At 39.4% G+C, this 27,841-nt stretch overlaps 1 protein-coding gene, 1 long non-coding RNA gene and 1 other non-coding gene across 22 annotated transcripts in view; 1 reads left to right on the top strand and 2 right to left on the bottom strand.

Moving 5' to 3' along the window:
- Nucleotides 1-348, bottom strand: part of FUBP1 (far upstream element binding protein 1) — a 40,878-nt gene extending 40,530 nt beyond the window's left edge. For all 20 annotated transcript variants that reach the window (XR_010730435.1, XR_010730432.1, XR_010730433.1 and 17 more), the window contains exon 1: nucleotides 106-348. Coding sequence is in view for 16 of the 20 variants with exons in the window: in XM_066268837.1 (XP_066124934.1) it covers nucleotides 106-225 (120 nt within the window). In the remaining 4 variants the exon portion in view is untranslated. The remainder of the gene's footprint in view (nucleotides 1-105) is intronic.
- A 169-nt stretch (nucleotides 349-517) lies between these two features.
- LOC136331031 (uncharacterized) lies at nucleotides 518-9,418 on the top strand. The gene is made up of 3 exons (XR_010730436.1): nucleotides 518-1,478; nucleotides 6,106-6,311; nucleotides 6,444-9,418. It is a non-coding gene; the product is annotated as an uncharacterized lncRNA (long non-coding RNA).
- Nucleotides 9,419-25,825: 16,407 nt separating this feature from the next.
- LOC136332764 (U6 spliceosomal RNA) lies at nucleotides 25,826-25,927 on the bottom strand. Its single transcript, XR_010730909.1, has one exon. It is a non-coding gene; the product is annotated as a U6 spliceosomal RNA (small nuclear RNA).
- Nucleotides 25,928-27,841: the final 1,914 nt, after the last annotated feature.

Genomic DNA, 27,841 nt, shown 5'->3' with positions numbered 1-27,841 from the left:
GGCAGAGCACGTCTTTCCTCTTCCTTACGCGCGAAGTAGCGGCCTACTCAGGCAGCGGCCAATTGCCGCGAGCGGTCGGGAACACACCGCGCGGTCCAGACTTACCTGCCGGGCTCTCTGCAGCGCATCTTTGAAGGCATCGTTAACTCCTCCACCACCACCGCCTCCGCCTCCACCACCAGCTGAGCCAGAGGAAGGTGGAGGCACTGTTGAATAGTCAGCCATGTCTACCCTACCCTAGCCGCTACCGCTTCTTCGCAGAGACCTCTTCCCAGCCAACTGCTAAGAAAGAAAGAAAATGGCGGCCGTGGGGACTGTATCACATTCTTGTGCGACCATCGTGCCGTAAAGGGGCGGAGACTGAAAAAAGAAAATCTCGCGATGTTTGTGAGCAACGCGCTGCATAGGGGTGGGGCTAAAAAGGGATAAGCAGGAAGATGTCGCGAGAATTGTGTTTACGCTATCGCGAGAATGTAGTTTATTTGGCACCTCCTCTCCGCCCGGCCTTGTGTTCCGGCTGTGTGGCTGTTCCGCCAGGGAGGTTAAGGTTGGTGTGGAGACCGTAGTAGGCTCGAGTTTCCGAAAACCTGAAGATACGCTGTAGTGTTCCTTAGAGGTCGCTGCCTAGGGGCGTTAGTGTCCGTGAATATTACGCCAGGAGTAATTTCGTTTGTCCTTGGGGAAAAGGGTGACGTCACGAGTGTAACGACGACGCTATGGTTTTTTGAGAACACTGCAGCCGGTAGTGCGTGCCTGGGGGAAACGCTCCCGGACGTCGCGAGGTGACCCTCCCAGAAATGTCCTCCGGGCCTAGTGGGAACTGGACCTGGTGTTCAGAGTAGTCAACTTCGAGATTGTCAGAATGTTAAATTTAATCACAAGTGAGGATGAATTCAGATGGGGAGCGTCTTAGTTCTCGAGATGATTTCGGAGATTTTAGTAGGTAAATGTGGAATAAGGTGAATGAGGCTGTAATAATATGACTGACGACCATTTTTTTTAACTTTCATTTTTAAAATTTTTTATTTTTATTTTTTTTTAGAGAGAGAGAGACATCAGTACGCTGTTCCACTTATTTATGCATTCATTAGTTGATTCTCGTCTGTGCCCTGATGGTGATGGAACCTGCAACCTTGGCGTATGGGATGGGATGCTCTCCGGCCAGGGCATTTTTTTTTTTTCTTTTTAAATACGTAATTTGTTCCTAAAACTCAATTTTAACTAGTCTTAGCAACTTAGTATTTTTATGTGTCCACCACCCATTCTATTGAGGTCTGTATAATTAACAGCATCTTTTTCTTAACCAAAATTGTCTGTGTAGCTTCCTAGGAAGAGTTTCCCTCCGCCCACCTGGGAGATCCCAAATGGGAGGCAGTGCTCCGAACGGCCGCTTTAGGGACTAGGTGATTGTTTTTGTACTTTCTGTTACCTACTTTTGTTACCAAGTAGTTTCAAATCTTTCTTCAGACCTTCCAAAGGTAAATGAACTTGACCAACTTTGGCATTTTGTGTTTTATTAATTAGGTCTAAAAAAGTACTTTTCCATTGCTGTTCTTAGAGTAATTGAGAGAAATGTATGCTGCAGTCTTCTGATTCCTGAAACTAATGTGTCCACTTGCTCAAGACCCAAAATTAGCTGTTTGCCCATGAGTGTAACTGAATTACCATTTTCCTAGAGCTTTTCTACCATCTTATCCATTTATAGTTCTGATTATCTTTTCAGCATTCATAGCCATCCATCCCTTTAGATTTTGGAGGAATTTTTTATTTGGAAAAGTGGTGACTGTATTGGACTACAGATGAAACTAGCTAAAAAAAAAAATTAAAAGCAGTGTTGGGCGGTATTGCTAAATAGAAGCTTTTAGTTGACTTTTGAGAAAATATTCAACAGATGATATTTATTAATCAGTAATTGATATTTTAAAAAATTTAATTTATTGGCATAATAGTGGTTAAGAATTATACAGGTTTCAGATGCCCAGTTCTACAACACATCTGTTCACTGTATTGTGTGTTCACCAACCCAAGTCAAGTCTTTGTCCATCACCATTTATCCCCTCTATACACTTCACATTACCCTCAGTAATTGATTTTTAAAATATTTTATTAGACATGTACCAGTAAGACCCAATGAACATAATGACAGAGTGATATAATTTATTTCTAGACAAATAATAAACTATTTCATGTATTCAACAATTTTGTCTCTAAATATTAAAGATAAATAAGGACTTTTGTTTGTTTTTGTTGTTGATTCTTCTGGATGTATGGATATGCTGGGATGGGAACCAGTTGGAATCAGTGCAGGTCAGGATTTCTCAATCTTAGCACTATTAACACTTTTTAGGCAGCTAATTCTTTGCAGCACCTCTTATGGGTTGTATGTTTAACATACTTGCCCTCTACTCATAAAGGCCAGTAGCCTATCCTCACAACCATCACCAGTTGTGACAACCGAAAGTGTTCTCCATACATAACAGGTGTCCCCTAGGAGGCAAAGTCATCCCCCATTGAGAACCACTGGTTAGTCTTGATTGTTGCCCTGCCTCCATCCATCAGGAGACCTATGTACCATACTTCTGAACTATATTATCAATACAAATTTTGTTACCTTTTACCTCCACTGCTTCCAAGTTAACATCACTTTAATCTTGGATTATTAAGAAGCATTCTGGTGGCCTGACTGGTGGTGGTGCAGTGGATAGAGCGTCGGGCTGCTAGGACTCAGGTTTGAAACCCCAAGGTCACCAGCTTGATCGTGAGGTTGCAGGCTTGAGCCTGGGATCATAGACATGATGCCATGGTCACTGGCTGAAGCCCAAGGTTGCTGGCTTACGTAAGGGGTCACTGGCTCAGTTTGAGCCCCCTGGTCAAGGCACTTAGACAAGCAATCAATGAACAACTAAAATTGATGCAACTCTGCGTTGATGCGTGTGTGTGTGTATGTATGTATGTGTGTGTATGTATGTGTGTGTATGACAGAAACAGACGAGAGAGGGACAGATAGGGAACAGTTAGGGACAGACGGACCGGAAGAGAGATATGAGAAGCATCAATTCTTCATTGCAGCACCTTAAGTTGTTCATTGATTGCTTTCTCATAAGTGCCTTGACCTGGGAGCTACAACAGAGCCGGCGACCCCTTGCTCAAGACAGCGACCATGTGCTCAAGCCAGATGGTGCTCAAGATGGTGACCTCTGGGTTTCAAACCTGGGTCCTCTGTGTCCCAGTCCAGCACTATCCACTGCGCCACCGCCTGATCAGGCATGTGTTGATGTTTCTTATCTCTCCCTTCCTGTTTGCTGTCTGTCTCTATATCCCTCTGGCTGTCTCTATCTCTTTCTGGCTTAAAGTAAAATAAAAGCATCTAGTGGTTTCTTTGTTTCCACTCATATCTCTACAATTTATTTTTTAAAATTAGGGAATTTTGTACAGAAAAGTGTATAATATATAGTACATGTAAAATCTGAAAGGTAACAAGTGTGTATCCATTCTCTGGGAATGTTCTCCAAAAAATAGACTTACTAGTACTTTTGAAGCCCAAGAGTGCCACTAGTGATTGTTTCACAGTTGTTTTTTCTTATGGCAACTTGAATATTTTCTTACCTATGTCTTCAATTTCACATCAAATTCTACTTCCTGGAGTGAGTGGCCTTAGGGCTCCTTATACACAGCCCACTGTCTCTACCCTCTCCTCTCTTAACCCTTCTTCCCTTATTTTACTGCAGCTGTCTGGCCACCTTGTACACAATCTTTCCTGCCTCTGGGACTTTATATAATACCGTATTTCCCCATGTGTAAGATGCTCCCATATATAAGACGCACCTTAGTTTTGGGACCTGAAATTTGAAGAAAAAATGTATTACATAAAGTTACTGAACTTAAGTTTTATTCATCATAAAATTCATATAACTAATCTCTGTCAAAACTCCCATCTATTAGCTTGTCCTTATCTGTGTCTGATGACAAATCACTGTCTTCATATATTGCCTCATCCTCAGTTCCATCTATGGCATTTGAAATGCCGCACTTCTTAAATGACTTGACAACAATCTCAATCTTGATATTATCCCAGGAGCTTTTTACCCAGGTACAAACTTCTACAGTTGGTTTCTTCACTCTTCTTGCTGATGTCAAATTGTACCCAGACAAGTAAACAAATCTACAATGAGCACAAAAACAAGCATGGAAAAGAGGGAAATGCAAGTTAAAAAAAAATCTACAACCACTGTATAAAAGGGTGCATCTTATACATGGGGAGATATGGTACTTGCTCTTTCCTATGCCTGGGATGCCTTTATAGACCGTCATAGGCACAGGAAAAAGTTTAGATGTCACCTTAGACCATCTCTGACTTCTGGTTGTGCCATAATGCAACCACTCTATTATGTTCTCTTTGTGTGTTTATCTAAAATTGAAGCATTTATCTAAAATCTTATGTTTTATGTACTTGTTTATTGTCTTTTCTGGTATTACGTGAACTTAAAGGCAAGGACTTTTGATGAGGCCCTAAAGCAAAGTCTTAATTAATATTCTAAGTATTTGTTGAATGAACGAATATTGAAAAAATCTGCCTTTGCGTTTTATTTGGTTTTGTGACATTGGGCAAGTGACTTAGTCTCTGGGTCTCAGATATCTCATCTACATAATAATCATGACTTTCCTTACTACCCTTAAATTAGGCATCTCTGACCATTTCAGAAACTGTAAAGTGCTATGCAAATGGAAATTGGTATTTTTTTTTTTTTTTTGTATTTTTCTGAAGCTGGAAACGGAGAGACAGTCAGACTGACTCCCGCATGTGCCCGACCGGGATCCACCCGGCACGCCCACCAGGGGGCGATGGTCTGCCCCTCCAGGGCATCGCTTTGCTGCAACCAGAGCCACTCTAGTGCCTGGGGCAGAGGCCAAGGAGCCATCCCCAGCGCCCGCCCGGGCCATCTTTGCTCCAATGGAGCTTTGGCTGCGGGAGGGGAAGAGAGAAACAGAGAGGAAGGAGGGGGGGTGGAGAAGCAAATGGGCGCTTCTCCTATGTGCCCTGGCTGGGAATCGAACCCAGGTCCCCCGCACACCAGGCCGACGCTCTACCGCTGAGCCAACCGGCTAGGGCTGGAAATTGGTATTATTAAACATATAATTTGGCTTCTGGCATATCATAATCAGGAAAGGATAATCCATGGTACTCTGCTTCTGTAAAGTTTTTGAGTTAGACAGTTATGTTCAAATCTTAGTTTTGGGAAAACTGGAATCAGTGACATTTGATTAGACTGCATGTGAGTTTGTTCTGAGTTCATTCAATCTCAAAGCTGTTTGTACTTTGCTTGATTATTCTGGATACTTGCATGATAACCAGTGAAATCTGACTTTTCTTGACTAAGTTTATTCCCCTTTGCAATGTAATTCTCTTAATAGTGAATCTATTAAGATCATAGCTGATCTAAAGTTAGTTTATTGTGCTTTAAGAGTTGGCTAAATAGCTGAATTATATTATAGTCACACTTATCACAGAAATTGGTATTCTATATTTCATCCTCAGGATAAAGCAAAAGTCAGTGTTTTTGAGCTTATTGAAGTCTTTCAGGGAACGTTTAGACTTGCCAAATAACAATGAAAGGATTAATAAAGATAAAAGTTGGGCTATTAAAATGTTGGCAAGGTTTTTCATTTTATCTTCTAATTGCTTGGTTACCAAATAAGTGATTGTTGGCACAACTTTTCACTCTCAGATTTGTTAAACCTGTGTGTAGAATTAACAGGTATTTATTTTCATATATTGGCAAAATATAATTCAGCATGGCCTTTTTCAGCAGGCATTTTAAGAGTGGCAAAATTGTATAGGCTTTACTGCCTCACCTTTGTACCCATCACCTACCTCCTAACAACTCTTAGCCAGAAAGATCTGATAACTTCATGCTATACTTGAATATGTGTCATTTAAACCAGGCCTGTGTTTTCTCAGTAAACAGTCACAACAGAGTAAGGTTAGATAGGGGAAGAGTGGCCACTTCAAATTAAAGTAAATGGTACAGGATGTTAAGGATATTTGATCATTAGGTTGGTCATTGGTTTTAATGACTTTTATATCCTTTTTGATTGAATTTCTAGGATTCTGTTCAGACTAAGATATGACTGGAAACAGAAAAGATTTGCATTTTTAAGGACAAAGTGGCTAACACAAATGTAACTTTGGAGCATTGTGGAGAATAACAGTTTGACCAGTGTCTGAAACTGGAGGCAGCTCCATATAGTGTAAAGGACTCTGGACTTGGCTCCAGAGGATCTAGATTCAAGTGTGACCCATGTGTCCTTTGGTAAGGCATACTTGTTCCTTTCACCAGCATACCAAAATGAAAAGATAATTTAATCTGTTCTGAAAAGTAGCCAACAGTAAAGGATTATAAAAGAAATGTTATGTTTACAGTAATTTCTATTTTCCTTTTCAGGATTCACCAGAATGTCATCTCACCCTCAATTATTAGGAATTTCTTCTCTGATTTGGATGCTAGATTTGATGATGTGTCTGTTTGAAGAAGGGCTGTTAGAGGATTGATGGATACTAAGATACTGTTTATGACCAATGATTTGCCCTAAATCCAGCCTTTTATCCTTGTTATTCCCACCTGTTGATAACTGTAGAGCCCCTGTGCCTTTGCACATATTTTTCTCTGTCAGGAGCAATTCTCACGTCTTTAATTTTCTTGGTAACTCCCATTTTTTTCAGAGAGCTTGTCTACAACTCTCAAATTTAGAGATTTCAATTTCTCATAATATTTATTCTTTATTTGGAATTCCCATGGATTGTAAGGTCCATGACAGAAAGCTGTCTTTTTCTGTGTCTTTAGTGCATAGCACCCTCTAAAACATAGCAATATCTTGTAGTTAGGGCTATATATTAGACACTGTTCTAAGTTCTTTACATGTATTTAATTCATTATCTTAATGGTTTTATGAGATAAGTGCTATTAAAATCTCCCATTTTGTTGGCCCTGGCTGATTGACTCAGTGGTAGAGTGTCTTCCTGGCATATGGACGTCCTGAATTCAATTCCCAATCAGTGCACATTGGAGAAGCCACCATCTGCTTCTCCACCTCTCCCTCTCCCCTTCTCTCTCTCTCTCTTCCCTTACTGCAGCCATGGGTTGGTTGGAGCAAGTTGGCCCTGGGCACTGAGGATGGCTCTATAGCCTGCCTCAGGCACTAAAATAGCTCAGATGCCAAGAAATGGTCCCAGATGGGCAGAACATTGCCAGGTAGGAGGCTTGCCAGGTGGATCCCAGTTGAAGTGTATGTGGGAATCTGTCACTCTGCCTTCCCGCTTCTCACTTAAGAAAAAATTTTTAAATCCGTTTTGCTGGGATACAAGTAAGTTAACTAACTTTCCCAAAATCACCTGTTAGTAAGTGTTATAGCTGTGATTTGAACCCAGGCAGCCTGACTTGAGAGAATGGAAGAATCTATAAAAAGTCAAGTGATGAATATTTCTATAATTTCTAGGGTATGGTTCACAACTTAGTATTTCTTACTTACATTTTTAAAACATTTGCATTCATTCTTATCAAGACTTAGGCCAAAAATTTTCATGGAAAGTCATCTCTTAATGTAAAGTAATAAATATAGATTACTTACAAAATTTAAAGAACCCACGTGTTATACAACATGATAGAAGCTATTTTTCTGTATTGTTAATTGTGTTGGGTGGATTAGTAATCTAGAATAGTGCTTTATGGTATGTGTATATACACATGTCTATATGTGCACATATAAATCTATATGTACATCCATGCATGTATATTTATGATGACTAGTGTTATTTTTTCAAATACATTATTCAAGGGTTTATTTGTAGTTCACATTACTAAAAAGATTGTAAACCTCAACAAGGCAAGGATAGGATTAACTAATTTTTTTCCCCTGTATTACCACAGCACCTATGAAAGTGTGCTGTTTTTCTGCATATTGTATTTCTCTACAAAGTATCTCATCTGCCAGAAGATGCATATTAAGAGTTTTGAGATTAGACTCTTCTGAGACTTCTGAGTAAAATTCTTTATAATTTAATCTTAGAGCAATTAATGCTTGAGACAAAGATTCTTTGTGAAAATGAGATAAATTTTTTCTGCCCTTTAGGACCCTTTTAGTAAAGATGGAAGGGGAGGGGTTTGCTAAAGTACCATTTCCAATTTTACTGCATTCTTCAAATCTAATGAAAGAATGAACATCTCTCTACCTGACCAGTGCTAGTGCAGTGGATAGAGAGTTGATGTGGGATGCTGAGGTCCCAGGTTGAAAACCCCAAGGTCACCAGCTTGCGTGAAGCATCGTACAAATGATCCCATGGTTGCTGGCTTGAGCGCAAAAGTCGCTGGCTTGAAGCCCAAGGTTCACTGGCTGCACTTGAGCTTCCCCCGTCAAGGTATGTGAGAAGCAGTCAGTAAACAACTAAAGTGATGCAACTACGAGTTGATGTTTCTCATCTCCCTTCTTTCTCTTTTGCTTAAAAAAAAGAACATCTCTCATTACTGTATCATGCAAAGGGCCTCTTTGAATGTATATATATAGAGTGCTTGCTTAGCTAGCTGCATACATGTTGGCATCCTGTCTGTAAGCAGGATCTATTCTTGGACCAGAATCATAGATCTAAGGCGGCATCATAGAATATATAAAAAATTGAAAATATTTAGAAAACTTTAGAGCTGCCTGCCCTTGCTGGTAAGCCATAACACTCCCAGCTTCCTGTTATTTTAGGCATAATGCTGTATTGAAAATTGGGGAGTCCTGAAAGCATTTGTCTCAAAAAACTGGCCTATACTACCCAGTTTTTTTTGTTTGTTTTTTATTTATTAATTTTTTTTTTTACAGAGACAGAGTGAGTCAGAGAGAGGGATAGACAGGGACAGACAGACAGTAATGGAGAGAGATGAGAAGCATCAATCATTAGTTTTTCATTGCGCGTTGCAACACCTTAGTTGTTCATTGATTGCTTTCTCATATGTGCCTTGACTGCGGGCCTTCAGCAAACCAAGTAATCCCTTGCTGGAGCCAGGGACCTTGGGTTCAAGCTGTTGGGCTTTTTTGCTCAAGCCAGATGAGCTCGTGCTCAAGCTGGTGACCTCGGGGTCTCGAACCTGGATCCTCTGCATCCCAGTCTGATGCTCTATCCACTGCGCCACCGCCTGATCAGGCTCTACTACCCAGTTTTTGAATGTTTTTAGCTAATTCTATAGCATGCATTCCAGTAACTTAAAGCTGAATTATAATGCCTCAGAATATAACATAAAATGAAACGGCAGAATATACATCACACATACACACACACACACACCCCTCAACACACACACGGTTTCAGAATTTACTTTAAATTAGGTCTATACTTATTTCCTAAATATGTTTCCCAACCTGTGTCTGCAGCTTTGTCTAAAACCTATGCATTTACCTCAAAAATAAAATATCTAAAATGAATTAGTATACTTACTGATCTTATACTCCCTTATTGTATGGTTTAAAGCATTGGTCCCCAACCTTTTTTGGGCCACGGACCAGTTTAATGTCAGAAAATATTTTCATGGACCAGCCTTTAGGGTGGGACGGATAAATGTATCACGTGACTGAGACAAGCATCAAGAGTGAGTCTTAGATGGATGTAACAGAGGGAATCTGGTCATTTTTAAAAAAATAAAACATCATTCAGACTTAAATATAAATAAAATGGAAATAATGTAAGTTATTTATTATTTCTCTGTGGACCGGTGCCGGTCCGCGGCCTGGGGGTTGGGGACCACTGGTTTAAAATGTTTATTTTTTGCCCTTGCTGATTAGAGCATCGTCTTGAATTACAGAGGATGCCAGTTTCATCCTGGTCAGGGCACATGCATGAACAGATTGATGTTCCTGTCTCTCTCTCTCTCTCCCTCCCTCTCTCTAAAAGCAATTTATAAAACATGTTTAGTTTATTCTTTCTTACTTGGATCATGTATTTGTACATTAGTTCTTTTGAATTCTGTTACATTTATCTTTTCCATGAAATTTTTAGCCAACTAAAGATCCAGATTGATTTAATTTTTAAAATTGATTTTAGAGAGAGGAAGGGGCTGGGAGAGAAAAACACTGACCCATTGCTCCACCCATCCATGCACCCATTTGGTTGACTCTTATGTGTACCCTGACTAGAGATCAAACCCACAACCTTGGCATACTGAACAAAGCTCCAACCAACTGAGCTACTCGGGGCAAGATCCAGATTAAAAATCTTTTTCATGAAATTAATCAATTCTTACTTAATTCAATGGTTGTGTTGGTTACAGAGAACTTTTAAAATATGAAGGTTGAGCCCAACCCCAGTCCCAGAAACTAATTTAATTGGTCAGTATCTGCCCTATAAAACTTACTAGGTTGATCCACACTTGAGAGTCACTGAAATGTAACTTTTGTCAGACTTATGCTTATTTTTAATAAAGCCTTGCACTTTGTTATCTAGTTGTTACGGTCATATAGTCCTGAGACCTCAAGGTCTAGAAACATTTTCTATTTTTGAACTCAATCAACTTGGCCTATCCTATCAGAGGCTAAGGCAGTATTTCTTTTAAAAAAATTTATTTATTTATTTATTGATTTTACAGAGAGAGGAGGGGAGAGAACAAGAAGTATCAAGTCATAGTTGCTTCACTTTAGTTGTTCATTGATTGCTTGTTGTATGTACCTTGACTGGGCAAGCCCAGGGTTTTGAACCAGCAACCTCAGCATTCCAAGTCAATGCTTTATCCACCGCGCCACCACAGGTCAGGCTAAGGCAGTATTTCTTAAACAAGGGCTATGAGCATCATTTTGGGTGCTTTTAAAAATATGAATACCTGGCCTCATCTGTTGAGTCATGTTTCAAGGTCTCTATATCTTTTTCCCCTACCAAAACAAGCTTCATCGAGGCTTAAAAAAAAATAAGCATCATAGTTGATTCTTAAGCTTATCAAAGTTGAAAAACTGCCCTTTTATACAAAAAGAATTTAATACATGTTTTCAGAATTAAGCTGAATTAAAATTTGTTTTCCCAGATAGGCTAATAAATGTTCTGAATACAGAGATCTTGTCCTTTCCACTTTCCCCTCTGTATAAGAGGGCTGGTCAATTTGGTTTATTTGGTATGGCTTGGTGCTTTTATGTTGATAAAAACAATATAAAGTTGAATTTTTTATTATCATACTTAAACTTTCCTGCAAAGCTAGGGCTCAACAAATTGTTGAAAAATTGTTGAGTATGTCATGAACATTGGGGGCCTTTGAGGCTAGATGGCACTGAAGAGTGACTCCACTTAAAATTCTCTTAGAATATTAGACTTGAAGGCTTCTGGTCAAAATGGCAGAGTAGGTATATGTGGTATTCATGTCCTCCCACATCCACATCACAACTACATCTGAACTATAGAATAACCATCATTCAGAACTGCCTGAAATCTAGCTAAACAAGATAAGGGTATAAAGAAGCCACAACAAGACTGGTAGGATGAGTGCAGATGCTGAACTCATGTGTGGCATTTAACAATCGGAGGAGATCTCTCACCTGCAGAAGTCTGAGGAGTAAGGGGTCTCAGTCCCAGCCCAGGGTTTCAGTGCCAGGAAATGAAGTCTCCATAACTTCTGGTTGTGAAAACAAGTAGGATTATGGCTGAGTGAGATGGAAATATGCTGGACAACCAAGTGCTCTTCTTAAAGTGCCTATGAGTGGACCTAACTAGTTCGCTCTCAGCTCCAGTGCTGGGGCAGCAGCTCAAAAGGTGCCCAGAACATATGGGGAGGAACTGACTTGTCCAGCAAGGGCTGAAGGGGCAGCTCTCTCCCAGAGGGAAGTGCTGGCATAAAGCATTGTTCCTTTACTGAGCCCTTCCCCCATAGAGCCCAAAGGTGGGTGGCATATCTGTTTGCCCTGGCCAACACTGTTTGCCCTTCCCTGGTGGTTTTCTGAGATGCTGCCCCATCTACCTTGAGGGGCCACTCTAAAAATTTAGTGGCTTTTAAATATAAATGGCCCATCTTCGCTCATGCTGTGGACTTTCCTAAAATCTCTCAAAGGTTTTCAAACTCCCAATAAGCAGCATTGGGCCTTGGTGTACCTTATATATCTTGTTAGGTGGCCCAAGGCATGGCACTAGTAGCAGCTGGCCCTCCTTTGCAGTTTGGCCTCTCCTGGGCACCTCGAAGCTCAGCAGAAGTTTTTAAACTTGTAACTGAGATTGCCTTGTAGCTCATGTCTGGTGGCCATGGGCAGGGCGTAGATCAGTGGTTCTCAAACTTTTTGAAGTCGGGGTGCATTTAAAATCTTACAAATAATTGTAGGTGCACTATATATGAATTTCTGAGATATGTTATAATAAGTCAAATATTAAAATAAAAGTCCGGCCCTGGCCGGTTGGCTCAGCGGTAGAGCGTCGGCCTAGCGTGTGGAGGACCCGGGTTCGATTTCCGGCCAGGGCACACAGGAGAAGCGCCCATTTGCTTCTCCACCCCTCCGCCACGCTTTCCTCTCTGTCTCTCTCTTCCCCTCCCGCAGCCAAGGATCCATTGGAGCAAAGATGGCCCGGGCGCTGGGGATGGCTCTGTGGCCTCTGCCTCAGGCGCTAGAGTGGCTCTGGTCGCAACATGGCGACGCCCAGGATGGGCAGAGCATCGCCCCCTGGTGGGCAGAGCGTCGCCCCTGGTGGGCGTGCCGGGTGGATCCCGGTTGGGCGCATGCGGGAGTCTGTCTGATTGTCTCTCCCTGTTTCCAGCTTCAGAAAAATGAAAAAAAAAAATAAATAAAAATAATAATAAATAAATAAAAGTCCAAGTATGCTTTTATGGTAATTAAGCAAAATAAATATGACAAAATTAAATTTATTCTAACATTAAAAAATATTTTTATGTTACATTTTTTGAGTTATGCTTTTTAGAATTTGTAAAGGGGGTTAAAAAATAAAAAACAAACAAAAGGTTATCTTTTTTATATATAGATACATTCTTAGTAAGATTTAGTAAATTCAGCAGGTCCCAGTGTGGATGTGTTAAGTTTTTTCGTTCTTGTGTTTATGAGAAACAGGAGCCTGATGTGTCCTAGCGATTTCTTCAGTGTTTGGGCATATATTTGAAAGGCAAACTCTCATTTCCTTGTCAATACATTGAAAAATTCCTCTCTTTTTAGTCTTAATTGTGTTAAGGGTAGAAAATCCTAATTCACATAAATAGGATGTTGAAAATTGTAGTAAAATATTCAAAAGTTTTTTAGATATTGCCACATATTCTTTTATAGATATCCAAAAGGCTTCAAGAGACAATTCCTATGTTTAATCATCAATCCACAATCAGTGGATATAGCTGCCAGTTCTTCTTCTGTTAATGTTAAACCAAAATCACTTGAAGCTTCCATAAATGGGTTTCTAATCCAACAGTATTGTTCAGTGTTAAGTGATGGAAAATGCTATAAATTAAATTCTGCCTGTCAGCCTTCAAGTCCTATTTTATTTACACTTAACTTTTGCTTACTTCCAGAATTGGATTCTTCAATATCATGCTTCTTTTTGATAAATCTATCCATTTTATTTGGGTGTATTTATCTAAAAGTAATATAATGATGTGTTAATAATAAATATAATAATGATGTGTTAACAAAAAGAGCGCTATTTCCATAATGAAATGGTATAATACAGTAACTATATTTATGTTTATATCTGGGCACATGCTGCAAACCAGTGCAGCTAGTAATTCCAGGTCCTGAGTGGGAATGGTGTGGAATTAAGAAAATACACAGAATTAAGAAAATATGGGATTGGGAGGGTCCTGTAATTGCTGCTGGCAAGTACAAAGCGTGCCCAAAAACCACATCTTGCTTTATTTATAGAGCAAAGTGGGCCATTAGCAAATCAATGAGATTTTTGATCATGTTTCCAAGGTAACCCAAGAATTTTACCAAGTGCAGAAAACCCCCACCATACATATCATCTTAACTTTACACCAAATAAAGGATAGGAGAAACTTGCCTCCAGTCTTTTGGGGGAATATGGGGGGTAGTGTAAACAGTCCAGCACCACAGCTTAACAGCCTTTTGCAACCTAATCAGGCAAGTGAGGTGAGGGTTGGGCAGACTGTCAGTTTATAGCCAATTCCCCACACCTCTGTCCCCCAAAAATCTAAACTCCAAAAACCCTGTTGGTTTTTTGGTCCCCAACAAGCACATATTTCTCTGGAATACCATAGGGCGCACCTGGAAATCTTCTAGGGAGCACATTTTGAGAACCACTGGTGTAGGTGGTGGCTGACCTTGTCCTGCACCTCCTGGGAGGCTCCAGAGCAAGTGCACCTGGTGGACAGTGTTAGGCCAAGCCTGACTACCACCCAACCATCTCCATGTATGGCACACTGGAGAGGTAGACTGATGGGGCACCAGAGCCTAACTGAACTGATTCCTGTTCCATGGGGTTTGTGTCTACACAGCAGATGTTCCAATGTGGTCTTGGCCAGTTGTTGAAATTGATTGGCCTGAGGATAAATTCCTCCCATAGATGTGCCAACAGCAGTCAAGGCTCAACTTCATCAGAAAGAGGCATACAGCCCACAAGGGGTGCACCTGCAGTACACAGCTCAGGTGACTGACAGGCTGCGCCAGTGGGCCCTGCAGAACATCTATCACATACAGTCTCTCTTCCAAGATTTCAGAGTCATAGCAGCTCTACCTAATACATAGAAACAAACACAGGGAAGCTGCCAAAATGAGACAAACGTCCCAAGTGAAATAACAGAACAAAACGCCAGAGAAGGAACTAAACAAAATAGAGACAAGGAATCTACTAGATGCAGAGTTCAAAACACTGGCTAGAGGGTGCTCAATGAATTTAGGAGGAGTAGATGAGCTTAGTGAGAACTTCAACAAAGATAGGAAACCAAAATAGAGATAGAAAACAAAAAGAACCAATCAAATTAAGAATACAATAACTGAAATGAATAATACAAGGACTCAGAGTGGATGAAGCAAAGTATCAGATCAGTGATTTGGAAGATAAGAAAGCAGAGAACACCCAATTCGAACAGCAAAAAGAAAAACCTGAAAAAATGAGGATAGTTTAATGGGCTTCTGGGATCACTTCAAGTGTACCAATGCATCATGAAGGTACTGGAAAGAAGAGAGAGAGCAAAGAATTGAAGACTTATTTGAAAAAATGACAAAACTTCTTTAACCTGGTAAAGGAAGTAGACATACAAATCCAGAAATTGTATGGAGCCCAAACAAAATGAACCCCAAAAGGCCCACACCAAGACATGATTAAAATGCCAAAGTTTAAAAACAGAATCTTCAAAGCAGCAAGAGAAAAGCTGTTGATTACCTACAAGGGAGCTCCCATAAAAGTGGCAGCTGATTTCTCAACAGAAGCTTTGCTGGCCAGAAGGGATTGGCTTGAACTATTCAAAGTGATAAAAAAAACAAGGACCTACAACTAAGATTACTCTACCCCGCATTTAGAATCCACACACAAATAAAGAGCTTCTAAGAAAAGAAAAAGCTAAAATTCATCACCACCAAACCAGTGTATTAATCCTTTGAGTAGAGAATTTTCATCCTCACTGATGCCTGGGAGTGAGTTTTTTTAAAAAAATGAAATTAGTTCCAGTTTTATTAACTTAAAATCATGTTTATTTGATAACCAATTTATAGAAACAAGAATAACACACATTTGCCTTTCTTTAATGTTGCCTTACACATTTTTAAAATAAACTGATCGTACTCTGGATGGTCAGGAGGCACGAGGACGTACATAAGCATTTGTACTACTCAAGGGTTAAAAGGTCTTCTTTCATAAGAAGAAGAAAAATATCAAAAAATGAATAATAAAATAGTAATGAAATATGCCCTGGCCAGATAGCTCAGTTGGTTAGAGCATTGTTTCAATACGCAAAGGTTGTGGGTTCGATTCTTGGTCAGGGCACATGCAGGTACAGATCGATGCTTCTGTCTCTCCCTTTCTTTCTCTCTCAAATTGTATCATAAAAAATAAAATGGCAATAAATACATACCTTTTAATAATACTCTAAATACAAATAGATTAAATGTTGCAATCAAAATACAGTGGTTGAATGAATAATAAAATAAGACCCTATATATGCTGTCTATACAAGACTCAGTTATTTTTATTTATTGATTTTAGCAACAGAAGAAGAGAGGGAGAGAGACAGCCAGCAACATTGAGCTGTACCTGTATATACCCTGATTAAGGATCGAACTGGCAACCGCTGCCCTTCGGGACAATGCTCTAACCGATCTGTCAGACCAGGGCAAGACTCACTTCAGATCAAGAGACACATAGACTAAAAGTAAAGGGATGGAAAAAGTGATTTCATGAAAATGGACATGATTAAAAAAAAACCAAACACCTGGGATGACAATACTTCTACCAGACAAAACAGACGTTTAAATAAAGGCTATCACAAGAGACAAAGAAGGATCCAGAAATTTCACTTCTGGGTATTTATCCTAGGAAACCAAAAACGACTCAAAAAGACATTTGCACCTGACCAGGTGGTGGCGCAGTAGACTGTCAATCTGGGACACTTAGGACCCAGATTTGAAACCCTGAGGTTGACAGCTTGAGCACAGGCTAATCCAGTTTGACCATGGGGTTGCCAGCTTGAGCATGGGATCTACATGATCCCATAGTCACTGGCTTGGTTGGAGCCCCTTCCCCCTGCTCTAGTCAGGGCACATAGGAGAAGCAATCAGTGAACAATTTAAGTGCCACAACTAAGACTTGATGTTTCTCATCTCTTTCTCTTCCTGTTTCTGTCTCTGTCTCTCTCTTGCTTAAAACAAAAACAAACAAATAAACAAAAATAGACATGCATCCAGCCCTGGTTGGATAGCTCAGTTGGTTAGAGCACCATCCTGATGCGTGGAGGTTGCGGCTTCAATCTCTGGTCAGGGCACATACAGGAACTGATTGATGTTTCTGTCTTTCTCTAAAATTAGTCAAATAAAAGACATATGCATCCATATGTTCATTGCAGTATTATTTGCCATAATGAAGGTATGGAAGCAACCTAAATATCCATCAATAGATGAATGGGCAAAGAAGTAGTGAATATGTACAATGGAATATACTGTATTTCCTATGTATAAGACGCACCTTTCCCCCAAAATTTGGGGTCTAAAAACTGGGTGCATCTTATACAATGGTTGTAGAAGTGTCGCATTTCAAATGCCACAGATGGAACTGAGGATGAGGCACTATATGAAGACAGTGATTTGTCATCAGACACATATGAGGACAAGCTAATGGATGGAAGTTTTGACAGGAGTTGTATGAATTTTATGATGAATAAAACTTGAGTTTAATACCTTTATGTAATACTTTTTTTTCAAATTTTGGGCCCCAAAATTAAGGTGTTTCTTATACATGGGGAAATACAATAGCTCACCCATTAAAAAAAGGATGAAATCTTACCATGTGCAGCAACGTGGATGGACCTAGAGAGTATTGTGCTGAGTGAAATTAAGTCATATAGGGATGTCATATGATGTCACTTGTATATGGAGTTAAAAAAAAATGAACAAGCAGACTAGAAACAGATTCATAGATACAGTAAACATTTTGATGGTTGCCAGGTGGAAGGAGGGTTGGGGAATGGGTAAAAAAGGGGAAGGAGCCTGACCAGGTGGTGGCGCAGTGGATAGAGCATCGGACTGGGATGCGGAAGGACCCAGGTTCGAGACCCCGAGGTCGCCAGCTTGAGTGCGGGCTCATCTGGCTTGAGCAAAGAGCTCACCAGCTTAGACCCAAGGTCGCTGGCTCCAGCAGGGGGTTACTCGGTCTGCTGAAGGCCCGTGGTCAAGGCACATGTGAGAAAGCAATCAATGAACAACTAAGAAGTTGCAACGCGCAACGAGAAACTGATGATTGATGCTTCTCATCTCTCTCCGTTCCTGTCTGTCTGTCCCTGTCTATCTCTGCCTCTGTAAAAAAAAAAAAAAAAAAAAAAAAAAAGAAGGGGAAGGAATTAAGAAGTACAAATTGGTAGTTACAGAATAGTCATGGGGATGTAAAGTACAGCGTAGGGAATATAGTCAATAGTACTGTAATTACAATACTATGTAGGTGTCAGATGGGTACTAAATTTATGGGGGTGATCACTTTGTAAGTGATATAAATGTGAAATCACTGGGTAATACACTTGAAACTAATGACCTCAATTGTAATTTAAAAATATTTGGAAAAAAAGAATATTAGACTTGGGAAGGCCTTGAAGATCAATCCATTTCTTTCATTTTGTGGTGGAAGAAATTGTGACTCAGATTGCTTGAGTGTCATGTAAAAATGACAAGACTAATCACAGAGCCAAAACTGGATTTTTGATTCAATGCCTTAATTCATGAAATAACTTCTCTATGAAGCAGCAATGATTCAGGTAAGTTTCAGATTGGGTTAAGGGCAGGCTTTCTGCTCCTTAGATACGAGGAGAAGAATCTGCAAAACCAAAACCATTTTGATTTTTGTAGTCGGGCCATCTATCTTTACTCATATGTACTTTTTGAAGTAGATTAGATTATCTGAAATCTTTAACTGACAATGGATGGGTATGAGATGTAAAACTCACTTGGCATACAGTTTTGTTGTTTTTTAGTGGAACTTTTCCTCTCTATCCTGACATTTCCATGTCCTATTTATAGCAGTGATCTCTTTGGAATTTGCCTTCTGAATCTGTTTGTTCTTTTATGTTGCTTCATATTAACTGATATTCTCATTTCATTTTTAAAACAATGTATTTGAAAGGATATGAGAAGGTAAATAAATTTAAAAATTTTAAAAATATATTTATTAATTTTAGAGAGAGTAAGGGGGAGAGAGAGAGAAACATTGACTTATTGTTCCACTAATTTATGCATTCCTTGGTTGATTCTTGTATGTGCCCTGACCAGGAATTGAACCCCCAACCTTGGCATATTGGGACGATACTCTAACCAACTGAGCCAGGGCTGAATTAAAATTTTAAGAAGAAGCATCTGTAATTACTATTTTCCAATGAGTTATCATAATTGTAGTACCTAATGATACATATACTAATTTTTCAAGATAAAATGGTAGTTAATTTTCTAAATTTAAAAACATATGAAGTCTAAAATTTATTTTATTTAGGACAGATGCTACTTGTAGATTAACAACCTTGCTCCTTAACTATATACAGGGTGGGACAAAAGTAAGTTTACAGTTGTTAATATGGAAAATAATACAATAATTAATAAATAATATAAGAATAAACTTTAATCTACTCACAACTGTAAACCTACCTCCTATACTTAGATATATACAACAATCAAGAGATTTTAGTTGTTTCTAAATGCTAAACTCTTTAAGAGCAGGGACTATTTTATTTACCTTTGAAATTAACATAATAGTTGGCATCCAGTAGGTACTTAGTAATCTATTCATTTTTTCAACTCAGTAAAACTGTTGGGCATTGTTCTAGTAGCTGAATATATACCAATGAACAAAATAGGTGATATCCTTTCCCTCATAGAGCTTATTCTAGTGAGTGAACATTGAATGAAACCATGAATCACTTTGCAAAGACTTTGTATTTGTTTTCAGATAGTTACTTGCATCAACCTAAAAGAATATTCTGTAGTTTAGTAAACAATGGGTTGAAGAGTTGGAATGGGAGAAACAGTAATTAGATCATTCATTCATTAAACATGTGTGTCCTAGTGTGAGTATATAATATTATTTGAAATCACATAATTGCCAGTCATTGTCTTCCCGATTATCATTTAATTTTTGTGTTCTATTTGTAACCTTGAGTAAAAGCCTTAGTTGCTAGCCAGGCTACCGCCAATTTTCATCTCGAATCAGATTTCTCTGAGTGTAGTGTCTCTGACAGTGCTGGTCCAAAACTTCATACACGTCAAAGTTCTAGTTGTTACTTGTTTACTGTGCCAGGGCACTTGTCTCTTTTAGTCACTAGTGTATACCAAATGCATAAGATGCCATATAGTAGATGTTGGTAAACATTAATCAACCCTTGACCAATCAAGCATGACTGGTGGTGGTGCAGTGGATAGAGCGTTGTCCTGGGATGCTGAGGTCCAAAGTTCAAAACCCCAAGGTTGCCAGCTTGAGCGTGGCTCATCTGGTTTGAGCTCAGACTCACCAGCCCTGCTGTGCACACCTTTGTTCATTCTAGAAACCAGGGCAATATAAAACCTGTCCAAATCTCCACAGTTGAGTAGCAGATTGATTTATTACTTTGGCCATTTCTCATTTTGTATCATAGTGATCCTACTTTAGTTCTCATAATTATTCATGTCATTAAATTATTCACTTGTTAAAAACCAATTGAATAGCAATATATTATAAATAAGGCCTAGTACTAGAAAATAAGTTCTAGAGGGGGAAAAAAAAGACCTCTCAGGGAGGCACAAAGCATAAGACAGATGGTGATGTAGTGTGATGGAGTGGAGATACTGGGGAAATGATAGGAACTGAAGGTCAGGGAACCTAACTCACACTGGTTGGATTTGGCCAGCTAGAGGCTAAGTCTCAAAGCAGTAGTAAACTAAGTGTGCAGTGGGGAAGAGAGTTATACACACACACCATTCACTCTAAACATACCAAAGAAGTAGCACTTTAAAGGCATTACTTTGGGTGCCTGTGTACTTTTTAATTTGCTGTTGATTAAAAATAATTCTTTAAACATAATTTATTTAGAAGTTATCAGTAGTAGTACATCATTATACAGTTGGTCCTTCATTATTCACCAATTTTTACTTTCGAATTTGCCCACTAAAATCTATTTATAATCCTGAGATCAAATACTTGTAATGCTTTGCATGTTTTCTGCAGACATGAGCATGGGCAGAGCAGCAAAAATAATTTGAGTCCTATGTTCCCAGTTGTGGTTCAACAAGGCACTGCTTACTTAGCCTTATTATTTTAGCTCTCATATTGTAAACACGTCTTTGTAGACTATTTAGTATACTTTTGCATATTTGTGCTTTTTGTTGGTGATTTCAGGTTTTTTTAGTGAGAGATTGAGAGAGACAGGAAGAGAGAGAGATGAGAAGCATCATCTCATAGTTGTGGCACTTTGGTTGTTCATTGATTGCTTCTCATATGTGCCTTGATGGAGAGTAGGCTCAATCCCAGCCAGTGACCCCTTGCTCATACCAGCAACCTTGGGCTTCAAGCCAGGGATCATGGGATCATGTCAGTGATCCCACAGTCAAACTGATGAACCTGTGCTTAAGCTGGATGAGCCTGAGCTCAAGCTGGTGACCTTGGGGTTTTGAACCTGGGACCCCAGCGTCTCAGGTCAATGCTCTATCCATTGTACTACCCTTGTACATGTGATTTTACTGCTTAAATAAATGTTTCAGTTTAGTGCTGAAATGCTGTCTAAAGTATGTTCCTAAGCATAGGAAGGTTGTGATGTGCCTTATGGAGAGAACACACATGTTAGATAAGCTTTATTCAGGCATGAGTTATAGTGCTATTGCCTTGAGTTCAGTGTTATATTAACTAAGGTATTGTTAAACAGAAACACACATAAAACAAGGTTCTATATTGATGAGTTGGCTTAACTCTGCATTTTCCCTAGGGGCAATGATTCAGTATTTGCTAATTCAGCATCTTCAGCAACTTTATAGACCATAACCATGGCAAATATTGAGAAACAAGTATTTCAAAGTAAAATTGATTTTGGGAAACATCCAGTTATTTATGCCCAAGAGTGATGAGTCAAGCTGGGCAATTTAGAGGTATGATTATTAAAGTCTTTCTCAGCCTTTTAAAACACACGCTCCCCCCTTCTTGATAAACATATTATTTTACTACCCTAAATATTGTAATATATTTTTCTTAGCAGACAGAGCCAATTTGAGAATTGGTCTGTAAGTTTTATTTTACCATCAGCCAGGCTGATGTTTTATAGTGAAAGCTGAGTGTTTATCGTTTTTTAAACTTTGCTAGATATAATAAAATTTTATTGTGTTCGACTGTCCTCTTATTCCAGTCAAGAATAATTTGTATAAAGCAGGAACTGGCAAACATTTTCTGTTAAGGGCCACCAGTAAATCTTTAGGTTTTGTGGGCCATATAGTCTTTGCTATTACTACTCAACTCTGCCACTGTATGGCAAAAGCAGCAATAGATAATAGGTATTACTTTATATATTTATATTATAAACTCATTAAGGGCAGGGATTATGCCTTATACTGATGTATCCTTCATGGCACATAACATAGCAGGGTCTCAATAACTTGCCTTGCCTTGCTGATTTAGCCTAGATAATAAAAAAGCTATATTTAAAAATATTAAAACTCAATTGAACCCCATCCATTTAAAATTGAATTATTCTAGGAATCCTATTTTTTCTCTTATCTATAAATGTCCTATAAGCAATTATAGTAATTGGCGCTCATTGTATTTAGAATTAGGCAGTCTATGGTTTAATTTTATAGAAATTGGTGAATGCCTGACCTGTGGTGGTGCATTGGATAAAGTGTTTACCTGAAATGCTCAGGTCACCAGTTCAAAACCCTGTACTTGTCCGGTCAAGGCACATATGGGAAGCAACTATGAGTTGATGCTTCCTGTTCCTCTCCCCTTCTCTTTCTCTCTAAAATCAATAAATAAAATATTTTATTATTATTATTTAAAAAAAAATTTATTAAGTGAGAGGCAGGGAGGCAGAGATAGAGACTTCTGCATATGCCCTGACCAGGATTCATCCAGCAAGCCCACTAGGGGACAATGCTCTGCCCATCTGGGGCCACTGCTCCATTGCACTGAACAGAGCTATTTCAGTGCCTGAGTCAACACCATGGAGCCATCCTCAGTGCCCAGGATGGCTCTGAGGCACTGAGGATGGCTTGAACTGCTTGAACCATTCTAGCCATGGCTGTTGGAGGGGAAGAGAGAGAGAGAGAGAGAGAGAGAAAGGGGCGGGGTGGAGAAACAGGTAGTTGCTTCTCCTCTGTGCCCTGACTGGGAATCAAACCTAGGACTTCCACATACCATACTGATGCTCTACCGCTGAGCCAATTGGCCAGGGCCAATAAATAAAACATTAAAAAAAATTGGTGAATATTACAGAACATGTTGGCTTATTTTTACATCTGTCTTTACTTATATTTGATAGGTTTCAGTAAATTCTTTGAATCGTAGTCCAGTCTCCACAATAGCAGTGGTTTAATTGTTATGCCTTCAGGGATGCAATGTATTATAATTTATCATTAGGATTAGGTACTGATTTAAATTGAAAACAATTACAGGGGGTCCTTGGTTATGACATGCTTCTGTTTCTATGACAGTGACATAACCCGAATTTTGGAGTAAGTCGAAGCACACCCTAGCCTAATACAAACGAAACACTTGCGTTTTAACAGTCCAAAATGGCATGGGTAAGTGCACTGGGGGATGCCAACTCCCTCACTAGTATGCCTTATTAATGCATATTCTTTCACTGTGTGCAACAAAACTATTTCGCCTAAGTAGTCTGTAAGTACAATGTTAAAGGAGTAAGCAGAAACACTCATGTCTTGATTGTAAGTTTTTATGGGAGTGAGCTTCGTAAAGTTGAAACATTGTATGTTGAGACTTTCAGAACCTGAGGACCCACTGTATTTTAGAATTGTAAATAGTTGGAGAGTTAAACAAACTTGCTAGAGCCTAAGAGTTCTGTGAAGCGGCAGCCTATTCCTCTACTTTCTTGCCCAACTGCTGTGCTACAGACATTTTTTTTGTTACTACTTGTGTTACTGTCAGAGGCTGTTAGTTTCACTTTGACCACCGCCTACTTCCTGTCTCTGGCCAGCCAATTAAGTTTTCCAAATGATTCTGATGGCCTCCTTGGCTACTTGTGAAAGGAGAAACTTTAGAAAAGAATAAAGTGGGAAATCACATAAATTCATTTTTACTAGTATTCCTTTTACTTTTAACATTGTGAAAGTATGTATGGAGTGAGCATATGTAAATACAGCCAGTCCCACTGCTTTACTCTAAATGTAAAGTATTATTTAAAAATTCCTCACAGCCTGACCAGGCGGTAGTGCAGTGGATAGAGCATCAGACTGGGATGCAGAGGACCAGGTTCAAAACCATGAGGTTGCCCGCTTGAGCGCAGGCTCATCTGGCTTGAGTGTGGGCTCACCAGATTGAGCGTGGGGTTGCTGGCTTGAGCATGTGATCAGAGACATGACTCCATGGTCACTGGCTTGAGCCCAAAGGTCGCTGGTTTGAGCCCAAGGTCCCTGGCTTGAGCAAGGGGTTACTCGTTCTACTGGTGACCCCCAGTCAAGGCACATATGAGAAAGAATCATTGAATAACTAAGGAGCTGCAACAAAGAGCTGCAACAAAAAATTGATGTTTCTCATCTCTCCCTTTCTGTCTGTCCCTATCTGTCCCTCTCTCTGTCTCACTCACTGTCTCTGTCACACACACAAAAATATCCCTCACAAGTATCTTTTCCTTGTAATGAAAAGTGGAATACTATTTTATTTTTTAAATTTTATTGAGATATAATAGACATGTAAAATTATAAAATACCAATGATACATCATAGAATTGAGCACTTGAAACCTATATAATTGCCTGACCAGGTGGTGGTGCAGTGGATAGAGTGTCAGACTGTGACGCAGAGGGCCCAAGTTTGAAACCCTGAGGTCACCGGCTTGAGCACGGTGCTCATCTAGTTTGAGCAAGGATCACCAGCTTGAGCCCAAGGTCGCTGGCTTGAGCAAGGGGTCACTCAGTCTGCTATAGCCCCTTGGTCAAGGCACATATGAGAAAGCAATCAGTGAACAACTAAGGTGCTGCAACAAAGAATTGATGCTTCTCATCTGTCTCTTTCCTGTCTGTCTATCCCTATCTGTCCTTCTCTCTCTGTCACACATACAAAAAATAAACCTATATAATTGTATTAACCGATGTCACCTCAATAAATTTAACTAATAATTATAAAATATGTAGAGTGTACACTGTGGTAATTTGATATATGCATACACTGTGAAAACATTCCTCCCCTCTAGTTAATTAACACATCCACCACCTCACATATTTATCTTTTTAAAATACGAAATACTGCCTGACCAGGTGGTGGCGCAGTGGATGGAGTGTCAGACTGGGACACAGAGGTCCCAGGTTCGAAACCCCAAGGTCACCAGCTTGAGCGCAGGCTCATTTGGCTTGAGTACAGGGTCACTGGCTTGAGTATGGGATCATAGATATGACCTCATGGTCTCTGGCTTGAAAACCAAGGTCGCTGGCTTGAGCCCTGGGTCTCTATAGCTTCGGCAAGAGGCCACTCATTCTGCTGTAGCCCCCCGGGTCAAGGTACATATGAGAAAGCAATCAATGAACAACTAAGGTGCTACAATGAAGAATTGATGCTTCTCATCTCCCTTACTGTCTGTCTGTCCCTATCTGTCCCTCTGTCTATCTCTGTCTCACAAAACAACAACAACAAAATATTCCAGCCTGACCAGGCAGTGGCACAGTGGATAGAGTGTTGTGCTGGGATGCTGAGGACCTGGGTTCAAACCCCAAGGTCACCAGCTTGCACACAGGCTCATCCAGCTCACCTGCTTGAGCATGAGGTCTCCAGCTTGAGCATGGTATCATAGATATGACCCCAGCTGGCTTAAGCCCAAGGTCGCTGGCTTGAGCAAGGGGTCAGAGGCTTGGCTGTAGCCCCCCTGGCCAAGGCACAAATGAGAAAGCAATCAATGAATAACTGAGGTGTGCAACTATGAATTGATCATTCTCATCTCTCTGCCTTCCTTGTCTGTCCTTCTGTTTTTCCATCTCTCCTCTCTCTCTAGCTAAAAAAAGAGTTCTGATTCATTATTTTGAATAATTGCACAAGGGGCATGCTAATCTTCTCTGTATTATTCCAATTATAGTACTGTATATGTGTCGCTGAAGCAAGCACTAGAGATAAACTTTTTTTTAGAGTTCATCTGTTAAGATTTTGTTTTTCCTAAATGTGTATGTTCAGTTCATAGGTTGAGATTTCTGAAAAATTGGATTGCAGCACTGGAGATGATAAGGAATCTTTAGATCTATACTGTCTAATACAGTAGCCACTAGCCACATGAAGCTGTTAAGTACCTGAAATGTGGCTATCTGAATTGAGATATTGTGTGAAGTATAAAATTCACACTGGGTTCTGAAGACTTAGTGTATAAAAAGAATGTAAAATAGCTTACTGATAATTTTTATATTGATTACATGTTACAATGATAATATCTTGGGTTAAATAAAATACCTTATTAAAATTAATTTCACGTGTTTCTTTTTACTTTTATTAAAATATGTGTTCTAGAAATGTTTAAATTACATATATGGCTTATATTTGTAGCTCACTTATATACGATATTTCTGTTGGACAGCACTGCTCTACGTTATGTAATCTTTCAATATATTCAGTGTATAATCAAATACCAATTTACAAGATCCATTTAAAGGGATCTAGAAATTCTATAGTTTCTTTTGGCTCTTTTATTAATACAGAAAAGTGCCATAGAAAACACTTTCTTTTTCTAGATTCCAAAATGCTAGGAAAGTTTAAGATTAGCTCACTGTGCATTCACTAGTGCTCTAGTAAGCTTTTCAGTGACTTCTTGTAAAAGAGGGCAAGAAAGGACAAGTGGTTACGTTGCTATTTTATTAGAACACATCACCACAAAATAAACCAGTTCTACACTCTCAAACAGGAAATGATTTTTTTAAAGCATAAAATGTTTCTGATACCTGGATATCTCCAGATAATTCTAGCAATTTTTATGAACAACTTCTTCCTTTTATTTTTTTTTTAATTTTAATTTTTTTAGAGAGATTATGAGAGAGAAGGTGAGAGGCATTAACTCATAGTTGCTTTCACTTTAGTTGTGCATTGATTGCTTCTCGCAGGTACATTAACCAGGGCCTAGCCAGTGTCCCCTTGTTCAAGCCAGCGACCTTGGGCTTTTCATGCCAACAATCTTTGGGCTCAAGCTGGTGAGCTTTGGGATCATGTGGACTATTCCCTTGCTCAAGTGACTCTACACTGACAAACCCACACTCAGGGCCAATGACCCCAGCGTGCTCGATAGACGCTTTATCTACTGTGTCACTACCGGTCAGGCTTTATACATTTCTGAAGGCAATTTTATTTTACCTATTTTAAAGGCATGTACTTTTTTAAAAAAATTTATTTATTAAATTTAATGCAGTGACATTGATAAATCAGGGTACATATGTTGAGAGAAAACATCTCTAGATTATTTTGACATTTGATTGTGCTGTATACCCCTCCCCCAAAGTTAAATTGTCTTCTGTCACCTTCTATCTGGTTTTCTTTGTGCCCCTCCCCTCCCCCAACCCCTCTCTCCTTCTTCACCCCATCCCCCCTCCCCCCACCCCCACCCCCCACCCCTGTTGCCATCACATTGTACTTTTTTATTTTTTTGAATTTTAAATCATTTTGGTAAAGACTATTAAAATTAAATGTGTTTATTTTATTCTTTTAAACTTTATTTTATTTATTTATTTTAGGGGGGGGCAGGAAGCATCAACTCCCAAATGTGCCTTGACCAGACAAATGCAGGGTTTTGAACCAGCGATCTCAGCGTTCCAGGTCAATGCTTTATCCACTGTGCCACCACAGGTCAGGCCAAATGTGTTTTTTTAATCAATGCTTTGTGCAGAAAAAGTATTACAAAATCAAGCAATGACAGTATCAAAATTTGAACACTTTGGGGATTATTAATATAACTATAGTGACAGAGTACTGGGAAATTTAGATGATATACAAAGTTAGTGCAGGAGAGTTAGTACTGATAAAAGCTTTCTTCCTATCA

This window comes from Saccopteryx bilineata, chromosome 3 (assembly GCF_036850765.1).
Source record: "Saccopteryx bilineata isolate mSacBil1 chromosome 3, mSacBil1_pri_phased_curated, whole genome shotgun sequence".
Taxonomy (NCBI): domain Eukaryota; kingdom Metazoa; phylum Chordata; class Mammalia; order Chiroptera; family Emballonuridae; genus Saccopteryx; species Saccopteryx bilineata.
Note: the sequence above shows the minus strand (reverse complement) of the source record. Positions and strands in the feature narration are given on the sequence as shown.